Raw genomic sequence first — 26,167 nt, 5'->3', positions numbered from 1 at the left:
TACATTCACTGTCTTTGCATGCATTTGTAAAGAGACCGTAGAAAATAAGAAACACAAAATGGTTCTCAATAAATCAGGTGGGGAAAAAAGTGATGAAGTTGATACTGAAATGAAGTAAAATAAATGAAATGCTCATCTTCCTGGTCTCTACTTCTGCTGGGAACTCCTTTTTTAAAAGGCTTGGGGATGTGCTAATTTAAATTAAATGTGAATTAGAATTTGCATGTGACAACTACCCCTGAATCTCTGCAGATGGCACCTTCATTCCTTTCGTCATCACTTTCTCCCATTCTTTTTCCTTTGCCTACTCATTTATTCCTTCACTTAGGGTTTGATGCTCAGTTGCTGAGCACCTATAAGTGCTATTGAAATAATTGGAATTGCAGGATGCTCATCATCTTTCAGGATCAACCCCTAATTTCTCTCACTCGTTACATCTTTCTCTCCAATCTTGCATGCACTCGTGCATTCCATTCCCCCGCCTTTGTCCGTCTCTTTCCTCCTTGTTCCTCTCCTCTGTATCTTTTGGCTTCCCTTTACTTTACTTTTTGGCTTCCCTTTCCATATCTCTGTTGCCTTCCCACGTGTGCTCTTCCTGATCCATGCTCCCTCAGGATCTTTTTCTGGAATATGCCATAGCTAGGACACTTCCTTTCCAGTAACCAAAAATGAGGATCACAATGTTAAAAATAAGGGTTTCACCCTAAGGTCATGTGTTAATTCAGCCATTTCCTTCACTCTTGCCACTTCCCAATATCTAAATTGGCTTTTGTGGAGGCAGTAACTCTTGTCTGTGACTGACAGAGGCCTGGTTTTGGTGGGGATCATTGTCTTTGCTCATTTCTCTGCTGCCTCTATTTTGTTTTCTGTGTTCTGGCTTTTCTCTTCCTCCCATCTCTCCTCCCCAGATGCTTTCAGTATTAGACAATAACAGCAATTTTAGTGTCTACGAGAAGCATGACCAGTACCTAATGCTGGAAGTGTTGCCAACATCTGACATCTGAGGCTAATAGCATTTCTTGGGCAAAATTCCTGCTGTTTTTCACAGGATTAACTCTGTTGGGGTTAGTGGAGTTACTCCCAATTTACATGGGTCTAAAAACAGTAGAATTAAGCCCCTGATGTCTAATGTGAATTCTCTCTGGGATAGTGCCCTAACCTTTCCCAGGGAGGTAAAAGTAACATATCAGACTCACATTTGCCATTTCTTCCTCCTTCCTTCTCTCCCAAGATCCCAGGTACTCTGAAGATGGGGAACAAGCACAGTTTTGGTGGGAGGCTATGCAGACATGATCACTCTAACCAGCAGTCAAAGGCTGTTTACCATCCTATCCCTCTCTCAGCAACAGGCTTCAACAAAACCGAATACAGTCTCCAAGTACCATTTCATTTGGTTGACGTGAAGTTTCTCCTCTCCACCCATGTGAATTTTGTTCTGTGGTTCTGCCTGTTTGTAGGTTTCATTGCTGGTGATGGTGAGAATTCTGAGATTCCTTCTTCTTTCCCTCCCTGCTTTGCCCGCTCTCTAATTTTTTCCCTCGTCACCTTCACACTCACATTGATTCGTATACTATGAACATCACTGTGGTATTTGTTCTCTTCCTTATTTTGCGATCCCATTTTTTCCTCTAAGCTTTGTCCTCCCATTATTCTCTCTTTTCCTTTCTGCCTCATTTTCCCCTTTCCTTCATTCTCTTAACCTGGTTTGTTCTCCCTTCTTTCTGTTTTTTTCTCACAATTTCATTGCCTTGCCTTTTCTTCATCCTGTTTTTCTCACTGTTGTCTCTCATCCTTCTCCGTTTTCTTCCTCTAGCCCATATTAGAAGCAACTCCAAGCTGATTGGACCATTTGGGAAACTACGCCTTCTGATAATCTTATTTTCCAGGAGCACTTATTTCACATTAGGGAGAAGGGTACAGCCTGCCAATTGGGTCTATGAAAGCTGGGGAACAGTGGAGCAATGGAGGAAACTGCAGAATCAGTCGTTAAAGTGTACCTGCAATTTCCTAGCCTTCATAGTAATGACAGAGGATGTTGGTATTTGTACATATACTTCTTTGGTGGTTATTTGGGAAAGTATGACAGGGTAGAAAAATGGCAGAAAGAAATCAGTCTGAGTAGAAACTGTCCAGTCCATGTATGTTGTTATTTCTTTTTTAGAATGTATATTACAGCACAGGGATGACATAATGTTGTAATTAGAAAAAAATTAATTGACCTTGTTTTTAACTTAGGTCATTCACAAGATGTGCAGTATTCAATAGTTCCATCTGGAAAATGTTTTCGCTCCACTGGATCTGTGGAGCTAGAGTATCATATAGGGTGGGATAAGAAAAAAAAAGTTAATGTTTAGTGTATGTTTCAAATAAGACAGTTGTTTGTGTAGAAGTGACTGGTGGTGCAATTGGAAGAAACACTGCTCAGCAGATGGGTGGTTTGGTCCAGATCTTTATGTTTCACCTCAGAATAAGCTGTGGTTTATAAAACTGGCACGTTGCAGGAACTTTTTTGAATCTACATCAGTCTCTACAAATTTCTGCTCGATCACATTAGTGCAACAAAAAACAAAAACAACAACAAAAACGACCCAACACCATGCACAACAGCATGCTATACTGCTAATTTTGTTAAAGTCAAAGGAATTTGATAAATTTACTGGACACTTACTATCATTATACAGGCAAGACTTCCACATCAAAACAGCAGTTGCTCGGACAATCCCATTCAGTCTGTTGGTAGAAAACAGTGACACATCTAAAAAGTTTTAACAGAGGAGATTTCAGAGCATCATGGCTAGGGCACTGCAATAATTCTCCTTTTAATAAGTTTATGATGCGGGTTATTGTTTCTGTTATTATTGTCACCAGCAGGAGCACAGACAATGGTGAGAAGTAAACCTGTTTAAAATCTACAGTCTAAAAATAACTTTTTTTGGTACTCAGCATAAGGTTGCAGGAGAACTCACATTAATTAAAGAATGTGGTGCAAAATGTGAGGCAGAAACCATCCTTGATTTTGTGATCAGACTCTCACCTGCAATTCATTTTCTCCAGTGCTCAACAACCTTCTTCATTAACCCTGGGTAACCTTTAACCTCCTGTGAGCCCCCAGGGCTTTACTTTTGTCAGTGAGCCCTTCTCGGCTTTGTGACTTACAGGTGGTTACTGTAGCTATGTACACTTGTTTTTCATGGTGCACCGTGCACTTAACGGCTCAGCGGGACCTGCACTTTCATACCTCTCATGGGGGTGGGATGGTTTGCATGTGCTTTTGTATTATGTGGCTCATTATGGTATCAATTACTTTATTCGATGGCAATGCCAAGCCCTAGGCCTTTTGCATGTTTGTCCTGTGAGAAAGATCTGGAAGAGCCGACATCTGGTTTTGATTGCTGCAATTGCAGGTTGATAGAATAAACGCAGGGCGAGGTGGGTGGGTTTTCCTTCCGGCCCTTTCCACTCTGGGCTGGTAATGCGCTTCAGTTGTGGAGCTGGTCTTTTCATCATCTCACTCCTCCCCCACCTCCCCGCTCCCTCCAAATAACCAGCAGCAACATGTGGCCCAAATTAGGGACCTGTGATTTAAAAAAGCTTCCTTCTGCTGGAAACCTAGAATAGGTCAGTCCAGAAAATGGAGAATCTGCTCATAACATGTGGAAAAGGACAAAATGATCTTAACTAAAACTCAGGGAAAGTTCTCCCTACATTAGCAAAATAGGCAGAGTTAGGGAGAATGAATAAAGGGGCTAATGAAATGCGTGTTTGTTTCCTTTTGGAGGGGCAATGCTAGAGCTGACTCATCTACCCAATATGGGTGAATCTTAGGTTTACTGAACTAGAGACAGTAGGGGGTACCCAGAAACTATCTCCTCATTACTGCTGCTCAGCAGGGATTGTATGTGTAAGTGTGCCTAGGGAAGGACTAGCAGAGTGGGGAAAAGAAGGTGATTATATAGGAAGAAATAGTGACTTTTTAATGTTGCTGATTAAAGTGTTTTGCTTTACAACATTTATGTGTTGATTGTGCTGCCAAGCCAGCTTTCCTTGTGTTGCCACCCCCACACCAGTGCAGTGCTCATTGTGTGCCTTTTCATATCGCTATTTATTTTAAGTCTTCCGCCAAAAATTAGGAATTCAAATAGGCTGAAAAGTTAATGAGGAGCCTTGTTTGAAAATAGTGCTGTGAGCAACCTCATTCATATGAACTGAAAACAGACAGCTCTGACTAAAAAAGTTTAACTGCATCCAAAATGCAAATTACAGGGATGGGGAATGAGACCTGAGTGGCCAGTTACAGCAACTCATGCAGAAAGTGATGGTCAAATTCTTTATCCAGTACTTATTTTGGAGATCAGTCTGTACCATATCCAAAACCAATAGCCATCATAAAAATAGGAGATTAGTCAAAGGGGAATTTTACAAGAAGAGGGGCTCTTCTGCAGAGAGAAACTTCTGCAGTGGATGTTTATTACTTTCTCAGGTATTTGCTTAAGAGAGTTTTTCCTTCTGTGTGAGGCTGACATCTGCTAATGCAGCCCAGATCATTTTGATGAGTAGGCTTATTCTTTTCGACAGTCCTGATAGCCATTACATTATGCCATTTAGTAAGGTTCTTATAATTTAATAAATGTTCTCTTTTGAAATCTTCATTTTAAGGGAGTTTCACCATGTATTAGGATCTGTGGACTGATAGGTTTATTCTGTACTCAAATGTTTCCTTATATCAGGTATATTTGAAGTGGATTTCACTGTATCCAGAAATATGAAGCCTTAAATCAGTACTGTATTTTACAGCTTGCACTTCACGTTTGAGCTTGGCATGCAAAGCAATATATTTTGTTTAATTTATCATTCTATGTGAAGGCCAGACTGATGGCTTGCTGTGTTTTGCCTTGTGTTGACGCCAGAGTTATCATTGTCATGGCATCATGGAGGGGAAGCCCTCAGCCTCAAAGGGGAAACAAGGATTGCTTTTCTCTGTACAACTCCTGAGCAGAAAATGTTGAGAGGTACTTTAGTCTGAGAGGAGAATGAGAGTTCTCTACCAATAGTACAACCAAGGCTTGAGAATGGACAAGAGGGAGTTAAATTTATATGGGAAAAATGATGGCCAAGATTGAAGGGGTGTTTGAAAACCTTATGATTTCTGCTCAGACATGGTTTCTAAACACCTGCTGCTGGCTGTCAGCAAAGACTCTGATGAAAAGGACTTGCAGAGGGATTTGGGGGACAACATCCAACACAGTAAAAGGTGTAATAATTTGCACTTACATAGCATCTTTCGTTTAGGGATCTCAAAGCACTTCACAAATGTGCTGGTACTGTTATGCCATTGTTTACAGATGATGATCCTGGGGCACAGAGAGGTTAAGTACTTGCCTGTGGTCACACAGTGAGTTAATGAGAGAGTCAGGTACAGAACCCATGATGTCTGACTTCCGATCTCTTTTCAGACATTAGCCCACACTGTATACTTCCTTAAACAATAGTGTTGTAGGATATGAATTCACTGCTTTTTACTTGCTTTTGTATTTTCCAAGGCTGCCCATTCTTTTTTAGTAAACTCTCCAGTTGTACATTTCTTTTCTTCTACCATACTGAAGCTTTTGTTACATAGTATCATCCTGTATATATCATGGACTTCTCTCCAGGTACCCAGATGTCTTTGGAGTGGTCTGCAGTGACAGTATTTCTAGACTACATGGTCAGTCTTAGCCCCTCATCATAAGGAGGCAGTCTTTCCAAAAGACACGTAAACCTTTCTACTGATATACCAGGCTCTAGAAGCTTGCCTGATTCCTACTTAGCATTTCTTATCTGATCAGTAATAGCAGAATTTGAATAAGAAACTTTCAAATGTAATAGACTTCATGTGTTAGGTCCCTCACATGAGTCAGTTTAGTGAAAAAAAGAAAACATTTTGAAACATTTAGTTTACCGTTTTAATTATTATTAATAAATTAACTAATAACTAACCTTATAGCTGTTGTAACATATTCTAGAGATATTCATCCCATTCATTTTTGTTTCCTTCATGATAGTGGTCATGTGATCACTAGAGTTCTTCCCCTCTTAAAACCGTCATTCCGTTATCATACATTGAATTCAGGTTGGCTCCCCTCCATCATTTATTGATCCAGATCTGAAATTTCAGTGCATTTCACTAGTATTAATCTAGAAGTTTTGTTTTTGCTATTTCAAAAAGAATAGGTTATCTCCAGTTGAGGGAATGAATAGATTCATAGGACTGGAAGGGACCTCGAGAGGTCATCTAGTCCAGCACTCATGGCAGGACTAAGTATTATCTCGACCATCCCTGACAGGTGTTTGTCTAACCTGCTCTTAAAAATCTCCAATGATGGAGATTCCACAACCTCCCTAAGCAATTTATTCCAGTGCCCTGACAGTTAGGAAGTTTTTCCTCGTGTCCAACCTAAAACTCTTTTGCTGCTATTTAAGCCCATGGCTTCTTGTCCGATCCCCAGAGATTAAGAACAATTCTTTTTCCTCCTCCTAGTAACAACCTTTTATGTACTTGAAAACTGTTATCATGTCCCCTCTCAGTCTTCTCTTCTCCAGACTAAACAAACCCAATTTTTTCAATCTTCCCTCAGAGGTCATATTTTCTAGACCTTTAATCGTTTTTGTTGCTCTTCTCTGGACTTCCTTCAATTTGTCCATATCTTTCCTGAACTGTGGCGCCTAAACATCCAACACCCCTTTCTAGACTTACTTCTCAGTTCTTTTCACTAACCTTAAGGCAGTGAGTTTCCCAAAAAAAATAAAGGAGAAAAGAACATTTGGAATTTCAAGGCTGGCTTCCAAAATTTAACATAATGTGATAATTCCTTCATTATGTCACATTACGTAGTGCCTTCTTCAGAACTTTCCCATCATGACATGAAATCATTTTTGAATTCAGAAGGTCACATATGTGAAAATATTTGGATCTATAATGTATTTTCTGTGAAATCAGCAAACCAATTGTACACATCTGCAGTTCCCCAATCACCCTATTCTACTACAAGTTAGGCCTGCTTTACTTTCTACATTTTGGATTGAGTTATTGAGCTGATTTTTGTTTGTCAATACTTTTTCAGTATAATTTATGTGCCTCTTTAAATAATGACATAGGAACGATTGCTATTTGAAAAATTAGCTGGCAAACTTTTATTGATGGATAAATCTGAAAAAATATACCAAGGTTTCTGAGATTTTTAAAAATGATTTTGTGTTGGGGGTATTGGAAGAATGGTTGGGGAGATGCAGGCTACTTAGAATATTCCATATTCACACAAGTTAGTCATCTCCTTCATTCACGTTCTTTCCTGTTGAACATACAGCGTCCCTATGATATAATGAAAAGCAAATCTGTAGCTGTCTTCACCTTCTAGTGTCAGGGAGCATGCGTCTTCGCGCTTAACTAGTATACGGCTGTCAAGTTGAAGGATGAAAAGCAAAGGCTGGAAATTAGCAGTGTTTTAAAGGCCTGACAATATAATGGGTGTTTTGTTTGAGTAAATATTGCCGAATCAGGCTCCCTTTCAGTAAATACAGGATAAAGACATCTCTCTGTAACATCTTGAACCCTGTTAGTTCAGCCAGGCACAGCAAAATCTGGGTTACTTTATATGAATCCAGTGGCTTTCACTTTGTAAAACTGTACAAATCTGTCTGACAACGGTCACTCACACCCATTTTCCCAGTTTCATGACATGAAGCTAGTACTTACTTTGGATATTTTTCCAACACTACATAAAAATCTTTCTGCCCTCCTCTCCTCCTTTCAGTATTTTTGTGTCCTTAACTGGCAAAACCCGACTTTCACATGCAGAAGTTGCCAGCATGGCATTTACTAAAGTTTTACTCATAATTTTTGCACAAACCCTGTGAAAAGTGAAAAATCACCAGTTTCCCATGCTAAGAAAAATGTTTTGACCCAGCTTATTTCTGATCATTGTCCTGGTGAGTTTCCTGTATTAAAGACTGGTTAATGTTGGGATGTCAGATCTGGAAGAGGAAACATGTCTGTTTCTATTATAACTGTTGGATGAGTGATTTTTCCAAGCAAGTACATACCTAGGATACATGAAAGCTTGAATGTAATTGTGAAGTAGTGTGGAGAAACACTAGCATATGGTTTTCTCTAAATCTGCTTAGAGTGCTTATGTCATGAATTTTGGTTATTTTCAGAATGTTTCCCCAATTGTATCATTCAGAAGGAATTTCCTACACAAAAGGACTCCTTGGACACACACACTGTAATGTTGTCTAAGGTCCAGTGAAGTGAGATCTATGGTGGAGATGTTCCAATGCACAAATGACAGGGGCCTAACACACATTGACTTTCAGTGGGAGTTGAGCACATAACTACAGTTTGTGCCTATTAAAAACATCCTACTTGCAACTAAGAAATCTTTGGTCCTCTGGCAGTATATTCTGGATATCCTTATTTATTTATTTGTTATGGCTCTTTGCACTTACTGTGTAAAATTGTCTGTTTGTCACCAAACAGCATGATGGGTTCCCATGGCAAAGCAATAGATAATTAGTTGTATACAGTCAGGCTGAAATTCAGTTTCATGTAATTCTACTGTCGAAGGGGAGCTTAGTGCAGACTTGAAGGGGAAGCAGAGTCCTGGCTGTAGATCTGTATTTATATAGGTCCAACTGCCATGCTACACAGGAATTGTGTGCCCTCCAAAAAGTGGCCATGGAAGGGCTGTAAAGCTCACCCAACCCCATATCAGTGGTTTGGGTAATGAATTTAGTCCCTCAATTCACTCTTTACTTGGGTTTTATTTGTGGACTCAAGAAAGAAATTAAATTCACACTCCATCTGTTAGATGCTTATACCGGTAGGTACCATCCTTAATCCTGGTTTTGGAGCCAACTCCCAAATGGACTTGCAGTAGGACAAATGGAACCAGAAAAAAGGAAAGTTTCACCTGGTCCAAATTTGAAAGAATTGTATGTTTGCACATATTCAGATATGGTCAAGTTGCTCAGGTTGCTGGCAGAGGGCATTTCTGTGATACACCATCTCAAAAGTAATAGCAGATGTACAGAGTTAGCCACTGCTAACTTAGTGCCAAAACCAAGAAAAATACAGGTGTTCAAATAAAATAGTGGTGGAAGCTGGAGTCCAGGAAGCATAGTAAAGATCAGCTTTAGAAGTAGCTTGAATGTTACTAACAGCACCACAGTGGGTCAGGTTAAATTTACTATCAGTTTTAATTGCAATGATTTTCAAAAATGCATAAAAAGTCCAGTGGAGCATGACTTATAGTCTACACAGTAATATCTAAACCTGCTTGTTTAATTGAACAGAATTTATTTTTGAATTAAAGAAATTTGAGAATTGGTCTGTGGTTCAGATAAAGGAGGATGTACTACCTGGGTACATATAAATTTGTATATGCTGCAGGTATAAATTACATTGTGTACGTACATTTCTGTGTATATATGTGTGTATTTCATCTACACATGTGTATCTATAATATACTTACATATTCAGAGTTCATATACTAATTGTTTTGTTCAGCTACTTATATGCAGGTATCATGGTGTTGGACACAGTATAGTTGGTAAAATTTTCAAAAAGAGCTAGGGGCTTGTCTACCTGGTGGGGTAATGTATACTATGGGGTTGCAATTTCTAAAGGGCACCAATGTGTAGCTCATTAATTGGTCCATGATGCTCACTGTAGGTTCCCTAGTGTGCGTAAATGTAATGCTCAGGAACCTTCAGTGAGCACCAGCAGGATCTATGTGGACCAATTATTGAGCTACACATTAGTGCCCTTTAGAAATCATATTTTCATAGTGTGCATTACCCCACCATGTAGACAAGCTCTAGGTGAAAATTCTACCCAGAAGTTTCACCCGCAAAACCTGAAGTTGTGGGCAAAAGGAACCCATCAGCATAAGCAGTTGGTCAACTTGTGTGCACAAATAGGATTTTGCAGAGGGGTTTTGTGGTTGCAATTTGTGCACCCACATTTAAAAAATTGACGTTGTAGTTTTGTGATTTGTCTTGTTAGCAAATGATGAAGAGAAGCACAGACGCAAATTAGTGAATAGGTCAACCAAATGAGTGTGTGTATATATATTCATTTCCCTCAGGAGTGTTTGATAACACATTTACAATGCAGTACTTTTCATATTTATTAAAGAAGACTCATGTGAATCCAAGCCTACACTGAGAGGTGGGTTATTTTTGTTTTTCTTTAATAATCTGTTGCTTCTGCTTTAACTTTTTTTAAATAAGGCTACATCTTTGAAATGTAGTTTGAAATAATTATTGGCATATACAGATGAGCAGATGAGTCAAGACAAGGAGATGTGAGGGGGTAAAAGCTGGAATACACAGTCTATACATGTGCAACATTTTGTTTTAACATATCTTCGTTCTATTTTTAAATACACTAAAAAAAGAGATATTTATGTCATTTTTATAAAATCCATTTTGTAAACATACATATTGGACCAAATTCAGAGGTGATATGTAAGGTGGTGTATGGTACATGTGGAGAAGTAAGTCCAAGGAAGTCAAGTGAATCCATTTTGAACTTTGGCAGGTGTAAATTACAGTCGAAACTGGTGGATGTGTTAGTTGCGTTTCCTACCACACTTCTCTTGTGCAGTGCTACTCATTTACACCACTTTACACACTGCCTCTGAATTTGGTGCAGGAACCTTTTTCGCCATTTCATGGCTTTGAGTTCCATGGTATATTTCAAAATTTTCATTAACAGGAAATCTTCAGGTCTTCTATTGCTTAAGGTCCACACAAAACACATCAGATTTACAAGACCATTTGTGTTGGAGGAACTTTCTGAATTCAGGTTCTTGTGCTGGTTTCCTCAGCTCCCAGTTCTATGGTGTTTTGCTTTCCTACTCCATTCGATGCAGTGGCAGCCTTACAGGTCAGATCAGGATTTAGCAAGTTTTACTTTGTTGCTGAACACAAGGGAACCAGTGGAGGTAGGTCAGCAGAGAAGGGGAGGTCATGAGAGGTGCTGGAAAGGGAGGGGAACATAAGAAGAGGAACAGTGAGGTGGGGAAGCTGGGAAGCCAGAACAAGTAAAATAGGGGAAGAAGAGATGTGAAAATATCTGATTGGTGAAGAGGCTTCCACATTAGATTATGTCTCCAGTTAATTCTTCAGGATGCTTCTCCCTACAAGTTAAGGTACAATAAGTGATATATACAGAATGTTCTAAAATAGAAATGAAATTGCATTTGATTTTACTATAAAAAGTATAAAATACTTCGTCTTGATTTGTTTCTTCCCTGAAAACTGTGCTAACCTCTGGTATAGAGATCTTTGGCTTTAAATGTGGGGCTATTTTCCTAGCAGACTCTAGTCCACCAATTAGGGGGAAAATGGCACCTTTTAATTGCAGCAGATCAATCTTTTATCTCTTACTAGCAGAGATGAAAATAGTCCATTCTTTATAGATTGGTCTGTTGTTTACTTAAATACAAAGGGTTCCATGCTTACTGCTTCTGCAGTTACATTGATATCAGTGTCCTCTCCTGAATAGTAACATCACATTAGAGCTACATTCAGTTGGAAGGTCAAGGAATAACACAAAGAGGACAAGACAGGTCAGGGAATTACAGGGAGAAAGCTCCTCTTTTTCAAAGGTCAACCTTTTTTCAAAGGCCAGCTTGGGCCAGAGTAGCTAGCTGATAGCTGTTTAGTGGGCTGTGTGAAAGCAGTTAGTGGTCATATTCGAGTTCCTAACGGGCCTACTTGTTCGCAGATTCAGCAGAAAAGCCACAGACTGAATAAGCGTGAAACTGAACGGCGAGACTGGTGCTTCCAGGTCAGCATTGAAGCATGTTGGAAAGGCAGTGTGAGGAAGCGTGCAGTGCCCCTCCCATGTTCAGTGGCTAGATGCGTTCAGACTCCAGAACTGTTCATCCAGCACCTCTCATGAGCACAACATTCACAAAAAAAAAGATTTTTTAAAAACCAGTAGCACCCCCCCATTTTTAAATAAGTAAAATCAAAGATGTAGGGAAAAGTTGTAGAGCAATGTAACTGGATGGGTGGAGGGAGATAGGCATTGAAGCAGCTATTTCAAACTGTAAAGAACCTTTATATAATATTACTTATATCTTCATCTGTTTCCCATATGTACTGTAATTTAAGAAACCATCCTACTGTTCAACCACACCTGCTTTAAAAAAAGCAACAGAATAACGTAAACGTACTATAAAATGAACACCATTTAAAAACTGAGCATTGATCACCCACAGTAGTTAAATATATCATAGTATTTGTGGGATAATGAAAACTATAGTAAAGATAAATACCACAATGCAGTACACCTCAATTTTAATATTAATCATTCTATGATTCGGTGCTTATTTTTTTAAAATGCAGCTATATAAGCCTCCTCCAATATATGTGTTTTTCAGTCAGTATACCCTGTTTGAAGTTTACATTGTTTGAAGGTGTGAGAAGTCTCTGAAGTGTGTATAAATTGAATGACCAGTAAACTCCCTTCTATGTTATTTCTTCTCTCTGACATTAATATTGTGCGACCATATAGTAGGTATATTGTAGTATAGCATCTGTTATTCGTCGTTCAGATCTGTCTTTAACTTGAAGACAGTCGTTTTAGCATTAAATCTGACATCAAGGACTTCTAAAAATCCCTGTCATCTCTTTATTATCATACTCTAATAGCATCAACGAGATACATTAAGCAGTTCCAAGGGAAATGGGTATTGGCTATTGCTGACAGGCCTTTGGTCTAGATTTGTTTGTGCTCTTCAGTTTGGAGTCTTATTGGTTCCTTTTGCCTTTACTAGAAGTCTTCAAACAAATATTAGTGTTCTCATTCTGTGACTGGCACTTTGCTTACAGTAAGCTGAATGAAACTACATCAGTAGCATCTGGATGTTAAATGCCTTTCTTTTTTTCATGATTCCACTAGGTGCTGTGTTCCCTGAATTGATGTCAGTAAGAGCTGAGGATCCCCAATACCTTGAAGGATCAGGCTCTAAATTGGGGGGAGGGGGCAAAAACTGACGTGCATATAGAACTTATCTTTTAATTTTATTGTATAGTGCACTGTATATCTCACATGAAGACACTACAGGATAGTTTGAAAATGTGTGTAAAAATTTTCAAAAAATCTTTGTATTTTCACAACGTGTTTGCATACATCTTATTTAAATACATACATACAGGAAAACTTCTTCTTGCAGAAGTGCTTAGAGCCTGATTCTGCCAACCTTACTCAGGTAGAGTAGTACCTTACACATCACGTATCCTTGTTGAAATCAACCAGACAACTTTCAGAATAAGTTACTCAGCATAAGGGTGGCTCTTCGTTTTCTATTTATTTTGTTGAGAGAAAGCATTTGATTTCTCTTGTAATGTTTGTGAGATGCAGGATGAGCATAGATGGGATTTTTTTCTAACATTGCTTGCAGTTATATTTTATTGGTGGATTTCTCTTTCCCTTCGCTGTGACCTGTGAATGTCAGAGTAGGCTGTCTGCCAATTTTGTGATCTGCTGCCTGCTTCAAAATGGAGGCAGGAAGGTATCCATTTTCATCAAGAAGATGACAGTGCTTCAGTATTCCTGACCATCTGGAGAGAGGAACTTTTTAATCAGAAACAAAAAATTGAGGCTTTAATATACATATATAATATATAAATTTAGCAAAAGAAAACTCAAAGTTAAACCATACCTTATGAGTCCAGACTTTTTTTCTTTTATGTTGTTCTGGTTAACATAACAAGAAAATACAAGAACTATTTTTGTAAAACGCTAGTTACAGAACTCTCTGGTGTATTAGTAAACAAATGTAAGTAAATTAGTTTTTTGGCACACTTACTAAGTTTATTGCACACACAAATATAATAAGTACTAAAAAAGAAGGTTTTTTTCCCCCAATGCACACACATGCTGTGTTGGTGGTCTTGTATAGATCCAGGTTTTTAATAGTGCTTTCAAGCTGCTTTGCAAAGACCTAGTAACATGGGAATTTAATATCCCAAGGTATGTTTATAATTTTCAGTGCCCTTGATAGTGCTGTTTTTTAAATTTCATTTTTGCATTTAGGGAACAAAGAGTTTGACTTCTCCACACTGCTTTCATTTTTGTCCTTAAATGTGTGAAAGCTGTATCCTTTCATATAATAAATCAGTATTGTTTCATGTTCTCAATACTTTCAAGCTCCGTAAGATCCCAGGTCCAACATATGTTAGTTGTACAGTGTATTTACAGCTAGAAACTGTTTGACAAATACCTCACAAATATTCTTGTCTAAGGCTGGAAAATGTCATACCTACATTTCTTTTGAAGCTTAAAATTTATTTTCTTTTCACACAAATACTGAGATTTTTGTATTCCAAAAGAAGTATTGTGTAATGTTAGGAACTGATTTAAACTGAACAAGGTAAATATTCAGTATTTTATTCCTGCTTCTTTTTTAAAGCGACATGCCTTGAAATATTTCAGTCATTGCTGAAGGCATACTAAATTAATCCTTTTTCCTTAGGTTTATGCCCCGTCAGCAAGCACTGCTGACTACAATAGGGATTCACCAGGTTATCCATCCTCAAAACCAGCAGCCAGCACTTTTCCTAGCTCCTTCTTCATGCAAGGTAAGGTGCTACTGTCAAAGAGAAATATATTGTGCATACATTTCATGTATATATTTATTGACGTATATTAGACACATCATGGAATATCATCCTGTGTGCTGTTACGTTCGTTACCATTAAAATGAAGACCTGTAAGGCATAGACCATTATAGCTGTGAGCATCTTGTTTTGATCCTGTAATGAAATATAATAATAAAATAACTTACTAGATTCTTATCATTTGAATTACTTTAGGCTTTCTTTGCAAAGAGTTTGTGTATATGCACATATGTTATACATCTATTAAATGCTCATAATATGCATGGTACTTTGTGAATAAATCTGTCTGTGTATGAGGGAGAAAATTTATAAACTGTATAATATTTAGAGTACACAGCATAAAGTGTGTGTATATAATATATACTCTGTATTATAGCAACTTCTAAATCTGTTTTTAAATTAACTACATAGTGTCTCTCATTTTAAAATGTTAGTTTTTACATGTTCACTATTGTATACTGTATTTCTTGCAATTACTCATAGTTATAACCCATTGAAATAAAGTTTCGGGTAACTTGTTAATTAAAAGTCCTGGAGTGAGTCAATGAAACAATCTATTTAGAAGTGTAGGACCCACATTTTGCCCTACTTAGGCAAAGATCAAAGAGCCTGAGAACCACATTCAGGCCATGATCTTGTAAACCAGTGGTTCCCAAACTTGTTCCGCCGCTTGTTCAGGGAAAGCCCCTGGCTGGCTGGGCCAGTTTTTTTACCTGCCGCATCCTCAGGTTCGGCCGATCACAGCTCCCAGTGGCCGCGGTTCGCTGCTCCAGGCCAATGGGAGCTGCTGGAAGCGGCGCGGGCCGAGGGGCGTACTGGCTGCCACTTCCAGCAGCTCCCATTGGCCTGGAGCAGTGAACCGCAGTCACTGGGGGCCGCGATTGGCCGAACCTGCAGATGCGGCAGGTAAACAAACCAGCCTGGCCCAGCAGGGGCTTTCCCTGCACAAGTGGCGGAACAAGTTTGGGAACCACTGCTGTAAACAAATATGCATCTGTGTAACTCTGATTCCATCTTGCATCACTTTTAACGTGGCACATGGTCTATACTTCACTTCCATTGAGTGACTAGACTAAGCCACTGTGATCAAAAAGGAGTATTTCATGCTGGTACCTGTAGTTGGTTCATATAACAGATAAGGAACATAAGTAAGGATGTTCATATCTGGGATTTTGGTTTCGTCCAATCACCGGGGTGCTGGAACCATTTGTATAGTGGAAGTGCTGAGAGCCATTGAACCAAACTGTAAACCCTGTAGATAATGGAAACCACTTCAAGCCGGGGGGGAGGCAGCACTCCTCGTTCTGGCACCTATGCCTATCACTATGTCTTACATTTAGTTTTGGGGTCAGGAAGAGAGGTGGGTGCCTAGCAGAGTAGCTGTGCGGCGAGCACAGTAGGAAATTGGAGTAGGTGTAGGCCCCTGACAGGCTGAGCTGTTGCCTTAAGAATAGGAAAAGATCATTCATACCATCAGGCTTGGATCTCAGCTATTTATGGAGTCAAAGGTTTGTAGGCTGCTCCACCACATCCGACTGTTAGACGCAGAAAATCACCATATCAGATGCTGCTCTTTCTACTTCCCAAGCTCACTAGTTTCTCTCTTATACCTGTGTCCCCCAGCAGGGGATTTAAGGCAGCCCCCTCAATCAGTGGTAGTACAGTGGTTCTGTATTACCCCTCGAGAGAGAGGCCATTACAAAGGGAGACAGGGAAAGGAGAACGTTATCATAGAGTCCCATTATGTCAGTTCCCTGGGAGATGATTGGTTTATGCCGCAAAGACCTATGCCCTCTCTCTGTGTTGAACCAGGAAATGAGGGCATAGGCTGAACCTGTGATCTCAAATTTAAATTGTGAAAATTCACAGAACAACCAATTCTGGAAAGTCATATAGAATTTAATAAAGGTGAGACCAAAAGAGTTCTATACAAATTAAACATTTGTAGAAATGAATGGAGAATGCTAACCTTTCTCTAATTTTTTTTAACTATCCTGTTAGAGATTTATATTAGTGATATAAATCTCTTCTAAATTGGGATTCAGAACACCTATGGAAAGGTTATTATGCTTTGTTAAATGTTATGGGACTTTTCCATTAAGAAACAAAAAACCTTGATAATTATAAATTTACTCCCAAGGATCTAGTTAAATGTAAAAAGTGTGGTTAAGTAGGCTAAGGACCCCTTTAAGTGCTTGACTTGCTTTAAGGGGTAACTTTTAAAAGTCAGAGATGCAGCCTGTATCTCATGGTATCAGAATGGAGTCACCCAGAAGGCATAGGCATTTTAGGTGCAGAAATACAAAATGGCTTGTGTATTTGCAGAGGAAGTAATATCTCTCTAAGAACCAAAACCTCTTAATGACACACCAAATCACCGATGTGTAGGAAGTGTCGTCATTCAAAGGCTGTTAGACTACCCTGAATTCAGATTTGAACACTCATAGTTTATTTTATTTTGAAGCTCATATTTTGTCCCAGCTGAAATTTGTAGTAATTTGGGGTATATGTATTTAAGCTTGTGATAAAATGGCAGGAATAAAACTTTAGAGAAACTTTTAGCATCAGTTATGTGACTGACTTGAAATGATTAAAGATGATATTGTTATTCACTGTTGCTCAGTTCAGCTTAATTTTTTATTAAAAGCATGCTTTTATGTTAAATTTGTGTAGCCCTTAGGAGACAGAAAGACAATATACAGCATTCCTTTTATGGCTGCTGTCTTGTAATGTAAGCAATTAACCGACACAGTGATACATTGCATATGCATCAAGCCCCATTAGGACAGTTATTTTAAAGTTTACAGGAAAACAAAACAAAACAATTATATAACCAAGATTTATGGCCTTCAGAGAAGCCACATTTTCTTTCTTTTCTACAGATGGTCATCACAGCAGTGACCCATGGAGCTCCTCCAGTGGGATGAATCAGCCTGGTTATGGAGGAATGTTGGGCAATTCTTCTCATATTCCACAGTCTAGCAGCTACTGCAGCCTGCATCCACATGACCGTTTGGTAAGTTAACCTTCTAATGCACATGTGTACGTGTATGGAGAGAGAGAGAATACATAACGGCATGGTGTGGGACAAAGGTTTTATTGATACTCATTTGGGGATGACCTGCATAAGTCACTCAGAGCTTTGCCACCTGAGAAGAAAGTGCCCATACCAATCTCATGTTACTAAAATGTTTTTATTGAACCACAGTATAATCTCATGCCACATATTTTACAAATAAGTATCTCAGAAGCGGTGAATTGTACATTCCTCCATCTGCAAGGCTTGGTACCTTAGTTATCATTGTCCAAACCTCTAAAACTACCTAAATAGTTTTTCTGTGGAAAATATTTCTATTATAAGGTCTTATGTACCTATCAGCACTGGAAGCATATAACTTATATCATTGAAAGTTGGCAGCCAGTCTTCCTAACAGGTAGTATAAAACTCCTGGTTCTATCCCTGAAGAATCATAAGATATCAGAACAATAGTCCAGAACTTTACACTGTCCATTATACATGATATACCAACATAATTCTGGAGAGGAAGTTGGGGTGGAGGATTAGGAAGAAGGAAGTTGTTTCTCATAGGTTGTTCTTTTAGATTAAGTCTCTGTGGAAATTAATTAGCTCGTGAAATGATTTATATTCATCACATGGACATCACTACACATGAGATTTGGACACATGTATGCGCATTATTATGTATATTACATTTTCCTCAACCTCCTTTGTATTTCTGAGTTTTTAGATAACTGTCTATTCCTTATTTTGCAAAAATATTTTAAAATATTTTAATAAATATTAGTGGAACACCATGCTATTCCTTCATTACCTTGTCAACACAGAAGCAGTTTGGTAGGACTAATTCAGTCTGTGATATTTGATTAGACTAAAAAGAGAACTGCATAGACATTGTGCACAGCTTTGGGAGTATTCCCCTAACATCATGGCTGAGTTGATGCTGTGCACAAACAACACAATCCTGTCGACTCCCACTGCATTAGAAACACAAGGGAAAGTATACTGGGCAAAGCGAAATGACGGAACTGGTGAAGAGAGATGCTTTTTTCCCCAAAACTTGTAAATTATTTCAGCTACAAATAGAGAAACTTTTTTTCTAATTTTATTTCCGTGTGACCATCTTAGGTTCAACTGAGACACATTATTGGGTTTAGATTCAGCTTTTACTTATCAGAGACTATGAAAAAGGAGCCAAGGGTACAGGAGAAAAGATAGATATTGTTTTTCGGTGAACTAGGCAAAATTTTGGAGGAGTTTGGCTGTCCATAAAACTTACTATAGACTTCTTTTTAGCTAGAAAATGGTATACTTCTTACTGTAACTGAATTATCTTTGGGGGGAGGGGGAAAACATAGGTTTAAAATACAGGTTTGTGAATTTAGTTTTGTGAACTGAAAAAAGTAGTTCAAGAAGTTCACAAAACATCAAACTTTACAAGGTTAATAAATCCCTAGTTACAACCAATATAAAATAGCAGCTCAGCCATGTCTATTTAATGTTCATAATGTGGGCACCCAAACAACCCTAACTGTTCCCTGTAGTGAAATAGTGAGAAAAAATATATAAAAAAAATTGAATGTGTCTTTCAAAAAATAAGATTAATCTGATCTGGTACCATACACTATTTTTTGTTAATCATAAATGTATGGTTCTTGCATTGTGTCATTACACGGCAGAGTTATGGTTGTTTGAGTGCCCTTGTTTCTTTCAAGTTTAACCCTAATTTTAAATCCTTGGTTGATAAGGCATGGCTTTGGGATAGTTACAACATCTTTGTAATGGTCTGTACAGTAAATCAGTGATAGGTACTCTCAACCTTAACACCTTCTAAATGTAGTTTTTATCTGGGAATTACTATTTGGCCTAATTGTCAGAGGTGGTGAGCACCCAGGGCTCGATTCACTATGGAAATTAGGAGTGGTAACACGCAGCCTTGAAAATCATAATCACTATGATTCAGAAAACATGGTGCCTAGAAAAGCACTGTGATTCAGAAAACATGAATTAGGTTCTCAGGCTCCTTATACAATAAATGGAAGGAGATAGGCACCTCAAAATGGGAGTCACAAAAGCCAGCAGTTTAGATGACACCCCACCTAAGCTAGCCAATGGGAGATACCAAGCAGAGGTGTTTCTGTCCTAAGCCCCGCCTTTCTTAGGGAGATCAGTGCCTAAATCAAGGCTGCAGGGAGGTGCCTCCCTCTGCTTGGGATTCTCATCAGCAAATCCTCCCTTGACACACAGGACCCAAGTCATTTTTGCAAGAAGCAGGTAGGGAAGGAGAACAGTGACTTTTAGCCCAGTAGTTAGAACACTCACCAGGATGCAGGAGGCCCTCAGTTCAAGTTCCATCTTTGCCTGGGGTGGGAGAAGGCATTTGAACAGGACTCTATTACCGCTCAGGATATTCCTTCTCTTCGTCCTGTTGAAGCTGTTCCACTCTGGATAAATTGGGGCATCCCCAGTAACCAGTCCCCCTGCTCCAGGAACTTTTTAAATAATTAATTCACAGTTCTTGTGTGGGGCCTGAACCAGTAGGTGAGCTCAGAACATGCTTCATAGATTGAGCCCTGCAGGTGAGTTATTGAGAGGAGAGCCTGTTTTCCCATCACTCTGGGGCTGAGGAGTCCAGATGTCTAGAGTGAAGTGGCAGTATGTGTGGGTGCTCAGAGATAGAAACATAAAACACCTTAGGAAAATATACTGCCAAAATGTTGGTGCTGAGCTAGGTTAGGCATCTACAGTGTTCGGCCGCAGTTGAGCAGGGGCTTTGTGGATCCCAGTGGAGCATAATTCTGGGATTTAGGCACCTAAAGTGCCAGTTAGGAACCTAAGTCCTTTTGTGAATCTAGGCCCCGGGGCTCCCATTGACATCAATGTGAATTGCAGGTGCTCAGCACTTCTGAACCTTGGGTCCATATTTATTGTCCCACTTCTCTATTTTAGCAAGGTCTTCTGTGCCTAAGGTAGCACGGGGGGAGGCATTGGTATTTTAATTGCTGTCCTATATGATTTCTACGGGGACAAAAGTGGGACGTCAGCACCTTTAGTATATGCAGAGACTGTTGAGGGAAGCCAGAATGGCTTCAGTTCAAGCTGTACGTATATGTAAAATCTCTTGAATTGTTCATTACCTGGTGGTACTCCAGTGCCAATACAGACAGCACAAAAAGAATAGTTGCTGTTTATTATTTCTGCTTTCTCATGGATTATACTTTTTTTTTAATAGTTGCTTAGAATGCAGAATACAATTTCCTCATCAAATTACATACATTTTAAGGCAGATCCCATGTTTGTGCTGAAATATTTGGTAGTATCCCTTCGATGTTTTCCCCCTGAGAAATGATAAAATCTTACTTGCTGATCCATTTTTGTGTGGGTGCCATGGAACAGAACTCAGCAGGGGACATGGCATTACTCCGATTTAGACTGTTACCTGAAACAATGACTGTTTAGTGATTTGTGAGCAAAGTGACAAACTCTCTTAACCCAAAAAGAACAGGGGGACTTGTGGCACCTTAGAGACTAACAAATTTATTTGAGCATAAGCTTTTGTGAGCTACAGCTCACTCTGAAACCTCTCTTAACCCAGGTTAACTTCAGCCAGTTGGACTATGAGTTGCCATCCTAGGCTGGTTTATGTGTGAGTCAAAGCCTGAAATCTTTATTCAGACTTTACTCAGACAAAACCCCTGTTAGATTCCATTGAAGTTCTGACTTCGTAAGGAATGTAGGTTTTGGCTGTATAACTGTATGATGTGCTTATGTCCTTATAACTTCGAGGTAGACAGAATCCAAGTATTTGGTACTTAAATATCAAAAATACCGTAAAAGTAATACAATAAAAAATAAGAGAGAGACAATTTTGTGGCCCAGATTCTATTTTTGGCCATCCTGTGCTTGGTGTAGGACCTCATGTAGGGGTAGAGCACAAAGATGGCTTTATGATACTTTTATATTCCCCTGATCCAGGGGTTGTTTTAATTTATTCCCAGCTACCCAAGGAGCCACTGCAGCAGCCAGGGATTACCAAGGCATAGTGACACCCTCTTTTTCGTAGAGCTAAAAGATAACAATGTTCTAGGGCTTGTCTGCACACACAGACCACAAATAGACCTGCCATCAATCCACCACCCATGGAGTCTTGGATACTTTGATTCACCAGCTTTATAGTGCAGCTCCAAGCAGCAGGAGTGGAGAATTTGGCTCATTAGATCAACTAGTCTATCCCGGTGATGGCTTGTTTCCATACAGAATATATTCTCATGCTTTGTCAGGTCTAGTTTTAAATATCACAAGGTAATGCGGATTCCATAACTTCCTTCAGGAGACTATTTCTCCGACTAATAGATATCACTGTCACCAAGTTTTTCCTGGTAAGCAGCATACATTTTCTTTCTTAATTTCATCCTATAGTATCAAAGTTTATTAACTTTCCTGCATAGGTACCTGAGCAGAAAAAATCCTCCTTCCTTTACACATGACAAGAAGACCTGCTCCTTTAGGTGAAATACTGTAACAATCCTGAATGAAGTGATCCAGACAGCCCGTCTTTCATGCTTTATTATTTAAAATGTTCCACTTTTTATACTTTCTGCTACAGAGCTATCCATCACACTCCTCAGCAGACATCAATTCCAGTCTTCCTCCAATGTCCACTTTCCACCGTAGTGGTACAAATCATTACAATGCTTCTTCCTGCACGCCACCTGCTAATGGAACAGACAGTATAATGGGTGAGTTGCAAAGAGATCTCCATATGAATATGAATACAGCATTGCTTTCTTTCATTTCTCTCTCCTGGCATCTCATCTGCTTTGGTGCAGTATATCGCTACTGAACCTTTCTGTTTTAAGAGTTGTTAAAATTTATTTCCTAATATATTCGATACTTTAGAAGAAAACTTTCTTCCAATATGTGTCCAGAAAGATTATAAATATAATAGAAGTATGATTTAAATAAATATATTGTAACTGACCTATTGCCTTCCTTACTCATAATTTTTTTAATATTTTATCTCTTGGTTATTTAAGTGTCTAAATATAGCATTTAATCCTGTAAAGCGCTTTGGTTTAAAGTTTGTACTGAAGACACTACATAAACTAGGCGCCTGATGCTGTTGGCTTTGAAGTCGATGGAAAGTCAAATTTTATTGAATTAAGCTCCCCCTTTAATTGCATACAGTTCCTTGTGAACTGATACTTCACTCAATATATTTTAATGTTCATCCCCTTCAATTTTTTATTTGATTTCCACACAGTGTGGTAGAAATCAGTGATGGCAGCATGTTTGTGTAATAAGAAGAGAGCCTTCTTTTCTGAAGTTACTGATATTTTTGTAACAACCTCTGTAAATTAATAGCATACATCTGTATACTTTCTTAAATATTTGGCATATTCTGGTTCAGACTTAAATACAGGAAATAAAGAAATATTGGCTTGCCTGTATCACAAAGAACAAATAAAGCTAATTAAATACTTGGTAACTAGGGAACACATAGTTTGACACATGTTTCAGATTACACACATGATTCTGTATAAAATGACTTTAAGCAGGACTAATGCAGTAAGAATGGAGGGTGAGTTCAAGTATTAACACATGGGCATCATATTTTTCAAGGTCTCTAAACAAAGGAAAAATTTAATAGTCTCTTCTTCATTTGTCACTGTCTGAGATAATTGTATCCCTTTACAGTATAGGATTTCTGTGCTCAATCTTCCCATTCCATTGAGAAGTCTTCTTTTACAATGTGTTCCTTGCTTTTTTGTGAGTGTGACATGCAAAAATCATTATCTCACAAAAAGTCTGATAGCAGCAGTTTTAATGCATGGAACGTCTGTGCCTGGTTTTGTGATAGCCTTAAAGATAACAATATAGGGGCTCAGAACATTTGGGGAATGGAATATGAATATATTTCATTTTGAGTCCAGTCTTCAGGCCCTAAGCAGACGGTTTCTGAAATGGGCACCCATACTCACATTGACTAGTAATTTATTACTGGAGCAGGTCAAAATTTTCTAAATTTAAAAATTTCAACTCACATATTTGATGAAAATTGAATTTTTGACTAAAGCCCTAAAAATTTGCTATAAAATATTTTCAGGCTTTTTAACCATCTGTACTTACTATGTGGCTAGTCCCATTGGGCTACCTAGCAAAATCGGATTCTCAAGGGATTTTTGTTGTGTTTAATGTCCAGCAAGTGCTTGAGTATCCCTAAAACGTATTCTTGAAGGCAAACAGAACTATTTATTGCTAGTAAATTCCATATATCTGGAAGAGACACATTTGTAATTAATATTATTTGTGCACCTAAGATCAGCTGTATTCAGAAGAAGACCTGTGATCTTTTTGAACAGCATTGGGTAAAAGAAATTTTCTGAATAGAATACATGACAACATTGACTAGAAGTGATGTTTAATCCTATGCATAGTATTGCCAATGTGTTTTTCAAAGGTCCAGAGCTATGCAATTTTTAAGCAACCAGTTATTAAGATAGATTTAATATAGTATATGCAAAAGATTACTTCAGAATATCTGTCTGATTCATGTATTAATCCTCCTTGCTACTTTGACTTCTAATGACATGTTTTTATTACATGATGCATTGCAATATACAGTTTTGTAACAGAAACTTTGTGTGTGTTTCCCCTTGAGACCTTGGTTTCACAGTAATTTTGCTATTAGAGCAGTCACATAATACTGCGTTTTATTTTTTTACAAGATTGTAAAGCTTCCAGATATAGTGAAATGATGTACAGTCACATAGCTCAAGAGGAATATGAATTTTTTCCAATAATGTCAATATTTCATAGTTTGGGAAGTCCATCAACTATAAATACCGAGTTGAGCTAAGATTTCCTTCTACACAAAATCATAACTTCCATTCTACCTTCATATTAAGTGCTGTCCAATCAAAAAGAGCATGGTTTTATAAGTTTGGATTCTAGTGTAAGAAGTCTGGATTTTTTAATGGAATGCTTTATTATAGATATGCATCCAGTGTCCTGTCAGTTACATTGACTAGGTGTTCTAGATTTAATTATAGCTATTGAGATACAGGTGCCTGGAAATTTATTCAAAGAATTCAAGATTTTCAATCTGAATCACAGGAGTTAGAAATGGAAAAAAACTACTTCATCATCTTGTACATCCCACTGCCCATACAGGATTGTTCCTACAGGAGCTTGCTGAGAGGTTTCTAAGGAGTTAAGTGTAACATTGGATATATATATATACACCAGACCCTCGCTAGAACCCGAGATTTGGGATCCATGTGTGGTACTGCGTTATAGCGGGGACCATGTTAAAATGAATTGCAATTAAAGTAATTAAATTTGGGATCCATGGCCGCGACCGCGTTCTATGCGAATTCGCGCTATATAGATGCGCCTTCTAGCGAGGGTCCGGTGTATTTTTCAGAATAGTTGGGAACCCACACCATGAATCCATCCGTCACTGGGTTAGAAAAAGCCTTTCATATTCTCTTTATTATATTAGCAGAGGTATGTTAAGTAGAAGTATAGCTCAAAATTAGAGCAATAACATTTGCTATTCATTTTCAAATCCAGTTGTAAAGTAGAGGAGTCCTAAGCTTCCAAGCAGGCATTTTCTCCTTCATCCCACCTAAACTTGGTCACAGTATCAAAGGAGCTCTGCCTCCCTCAAACAGAGAGTCAAAAGCCATGGACTATAGCATTTCCATCAATCTCTTCAGCCTCTCAGACTGCAATAGCACCAGCTTCCTACCAATCTAAGCAATGGCCTTTTATTGCTGGCAGGGCAAGGAAACACCAGTGAAGTTGTGCTGTCACTTAGCAATCTATTAGCAACTTACATGCATGTTAGGGCTGCATGCTGAGATTGATATTTGTATTTAAATCAATCTAATTTGGGGAAAATAAGAACTGGCTCCATTTTTTGTCCATCATGCTAACTAAATCTAACCCTTTATTCAGGTTCAGAGTCATTTAACTATTTCCACCAGTGAAGCCCAGACAACAAATATTTCAAACAAACCATCCTCCTCTAAAGTTCAGGGAGAGCCTCCTACCATCCTCGGGTCTCAGGTGTCCAGAATGCCTTCATCCTCTGGGCCTATTAATGATTATAGAGACCTAGCAACAACAGTAACACTAAACACTAAAATTGAAAGCTTTGTGAAGGTACTCGTGCCTTCCATCACACGTCATTCCTCCTCCTTGTCATTCTGCTACCTTTACATCCACGTTTCTACGCCTGTACTGACCATCCCAGTCTGATTTGACTAAGGCTACACGTGCACTACAAACTAGGGGTGGGATTCCCCTGCTGGTGTACCCCTACTTGTGTAGCTCATAACTACGCTGCTGTTTATACTCATGCAAGCTTGATGAGAGGCAGTGTATAGATATGTGAGCAGGGGAATCCTTGTCTGGCTATGCCAAAAGAAGGACAGGAGACATTTTACGTGGTGGTTTAATCAGGCTGCA

The 26,167-nt window shown here is 38.7% G+C and overlaps 1 protein-coding gene across 5 annotated transcripts in view; it reads left to right on the top strand.

Annotated features, from left to right (window-relative positions):
* TCF4 (transcription factor 4) overlaps window positions 1-26,167 on the top strand; it is a 316,697-nt gene that overhangs the window by 248,238 nt on the left and 42,292 nt on the right. For 3 of the 5 annotated variants that reach the window (XM_077816691.1, XM_077816690.1, XM_077816692.1), the window contains exons 2-4: window positions 14,529-14,634; window positions 17,556-17,689; window positions 22,299-22,431. In XM_077816691.1, the coding sequence (XP_077672817.1) occupies window positions 14,529-14,634; window positions 17,556-17,689; window positions 22,299-22,431 (373 nt within the window). Of the gene's footprint in view, window positions 1-11,770; window positions 11,834-14,528; window positions 14,635-17,555; window positions 17,690-22,298; window positions 22,432-26,167 lie in introns of all 5 variants that reach the window. The other 2 variants (XM_077816689.1, XM_077816688.1) reach the window with 1 other exon arrangement.

Source organism: Eretmochelys imbricata, chromosome 5 (genome assembly GCF_965152235.1).
Source record: "Eretmochelys imbricata isolate rEreImb1 chromosome 5, rEreImb1.hap1, whole genome shotgun sequence".
NCBI lineage: Eukaryota > Metazoa > Chordata > Testudines > Cheloniidae > Eretmochelys > Eretmochelys imbricata.
Note: the sequence above shows the minus strand (reverse complement) of the source record. Positions and strands in the feature narration are given on the sequence as shown.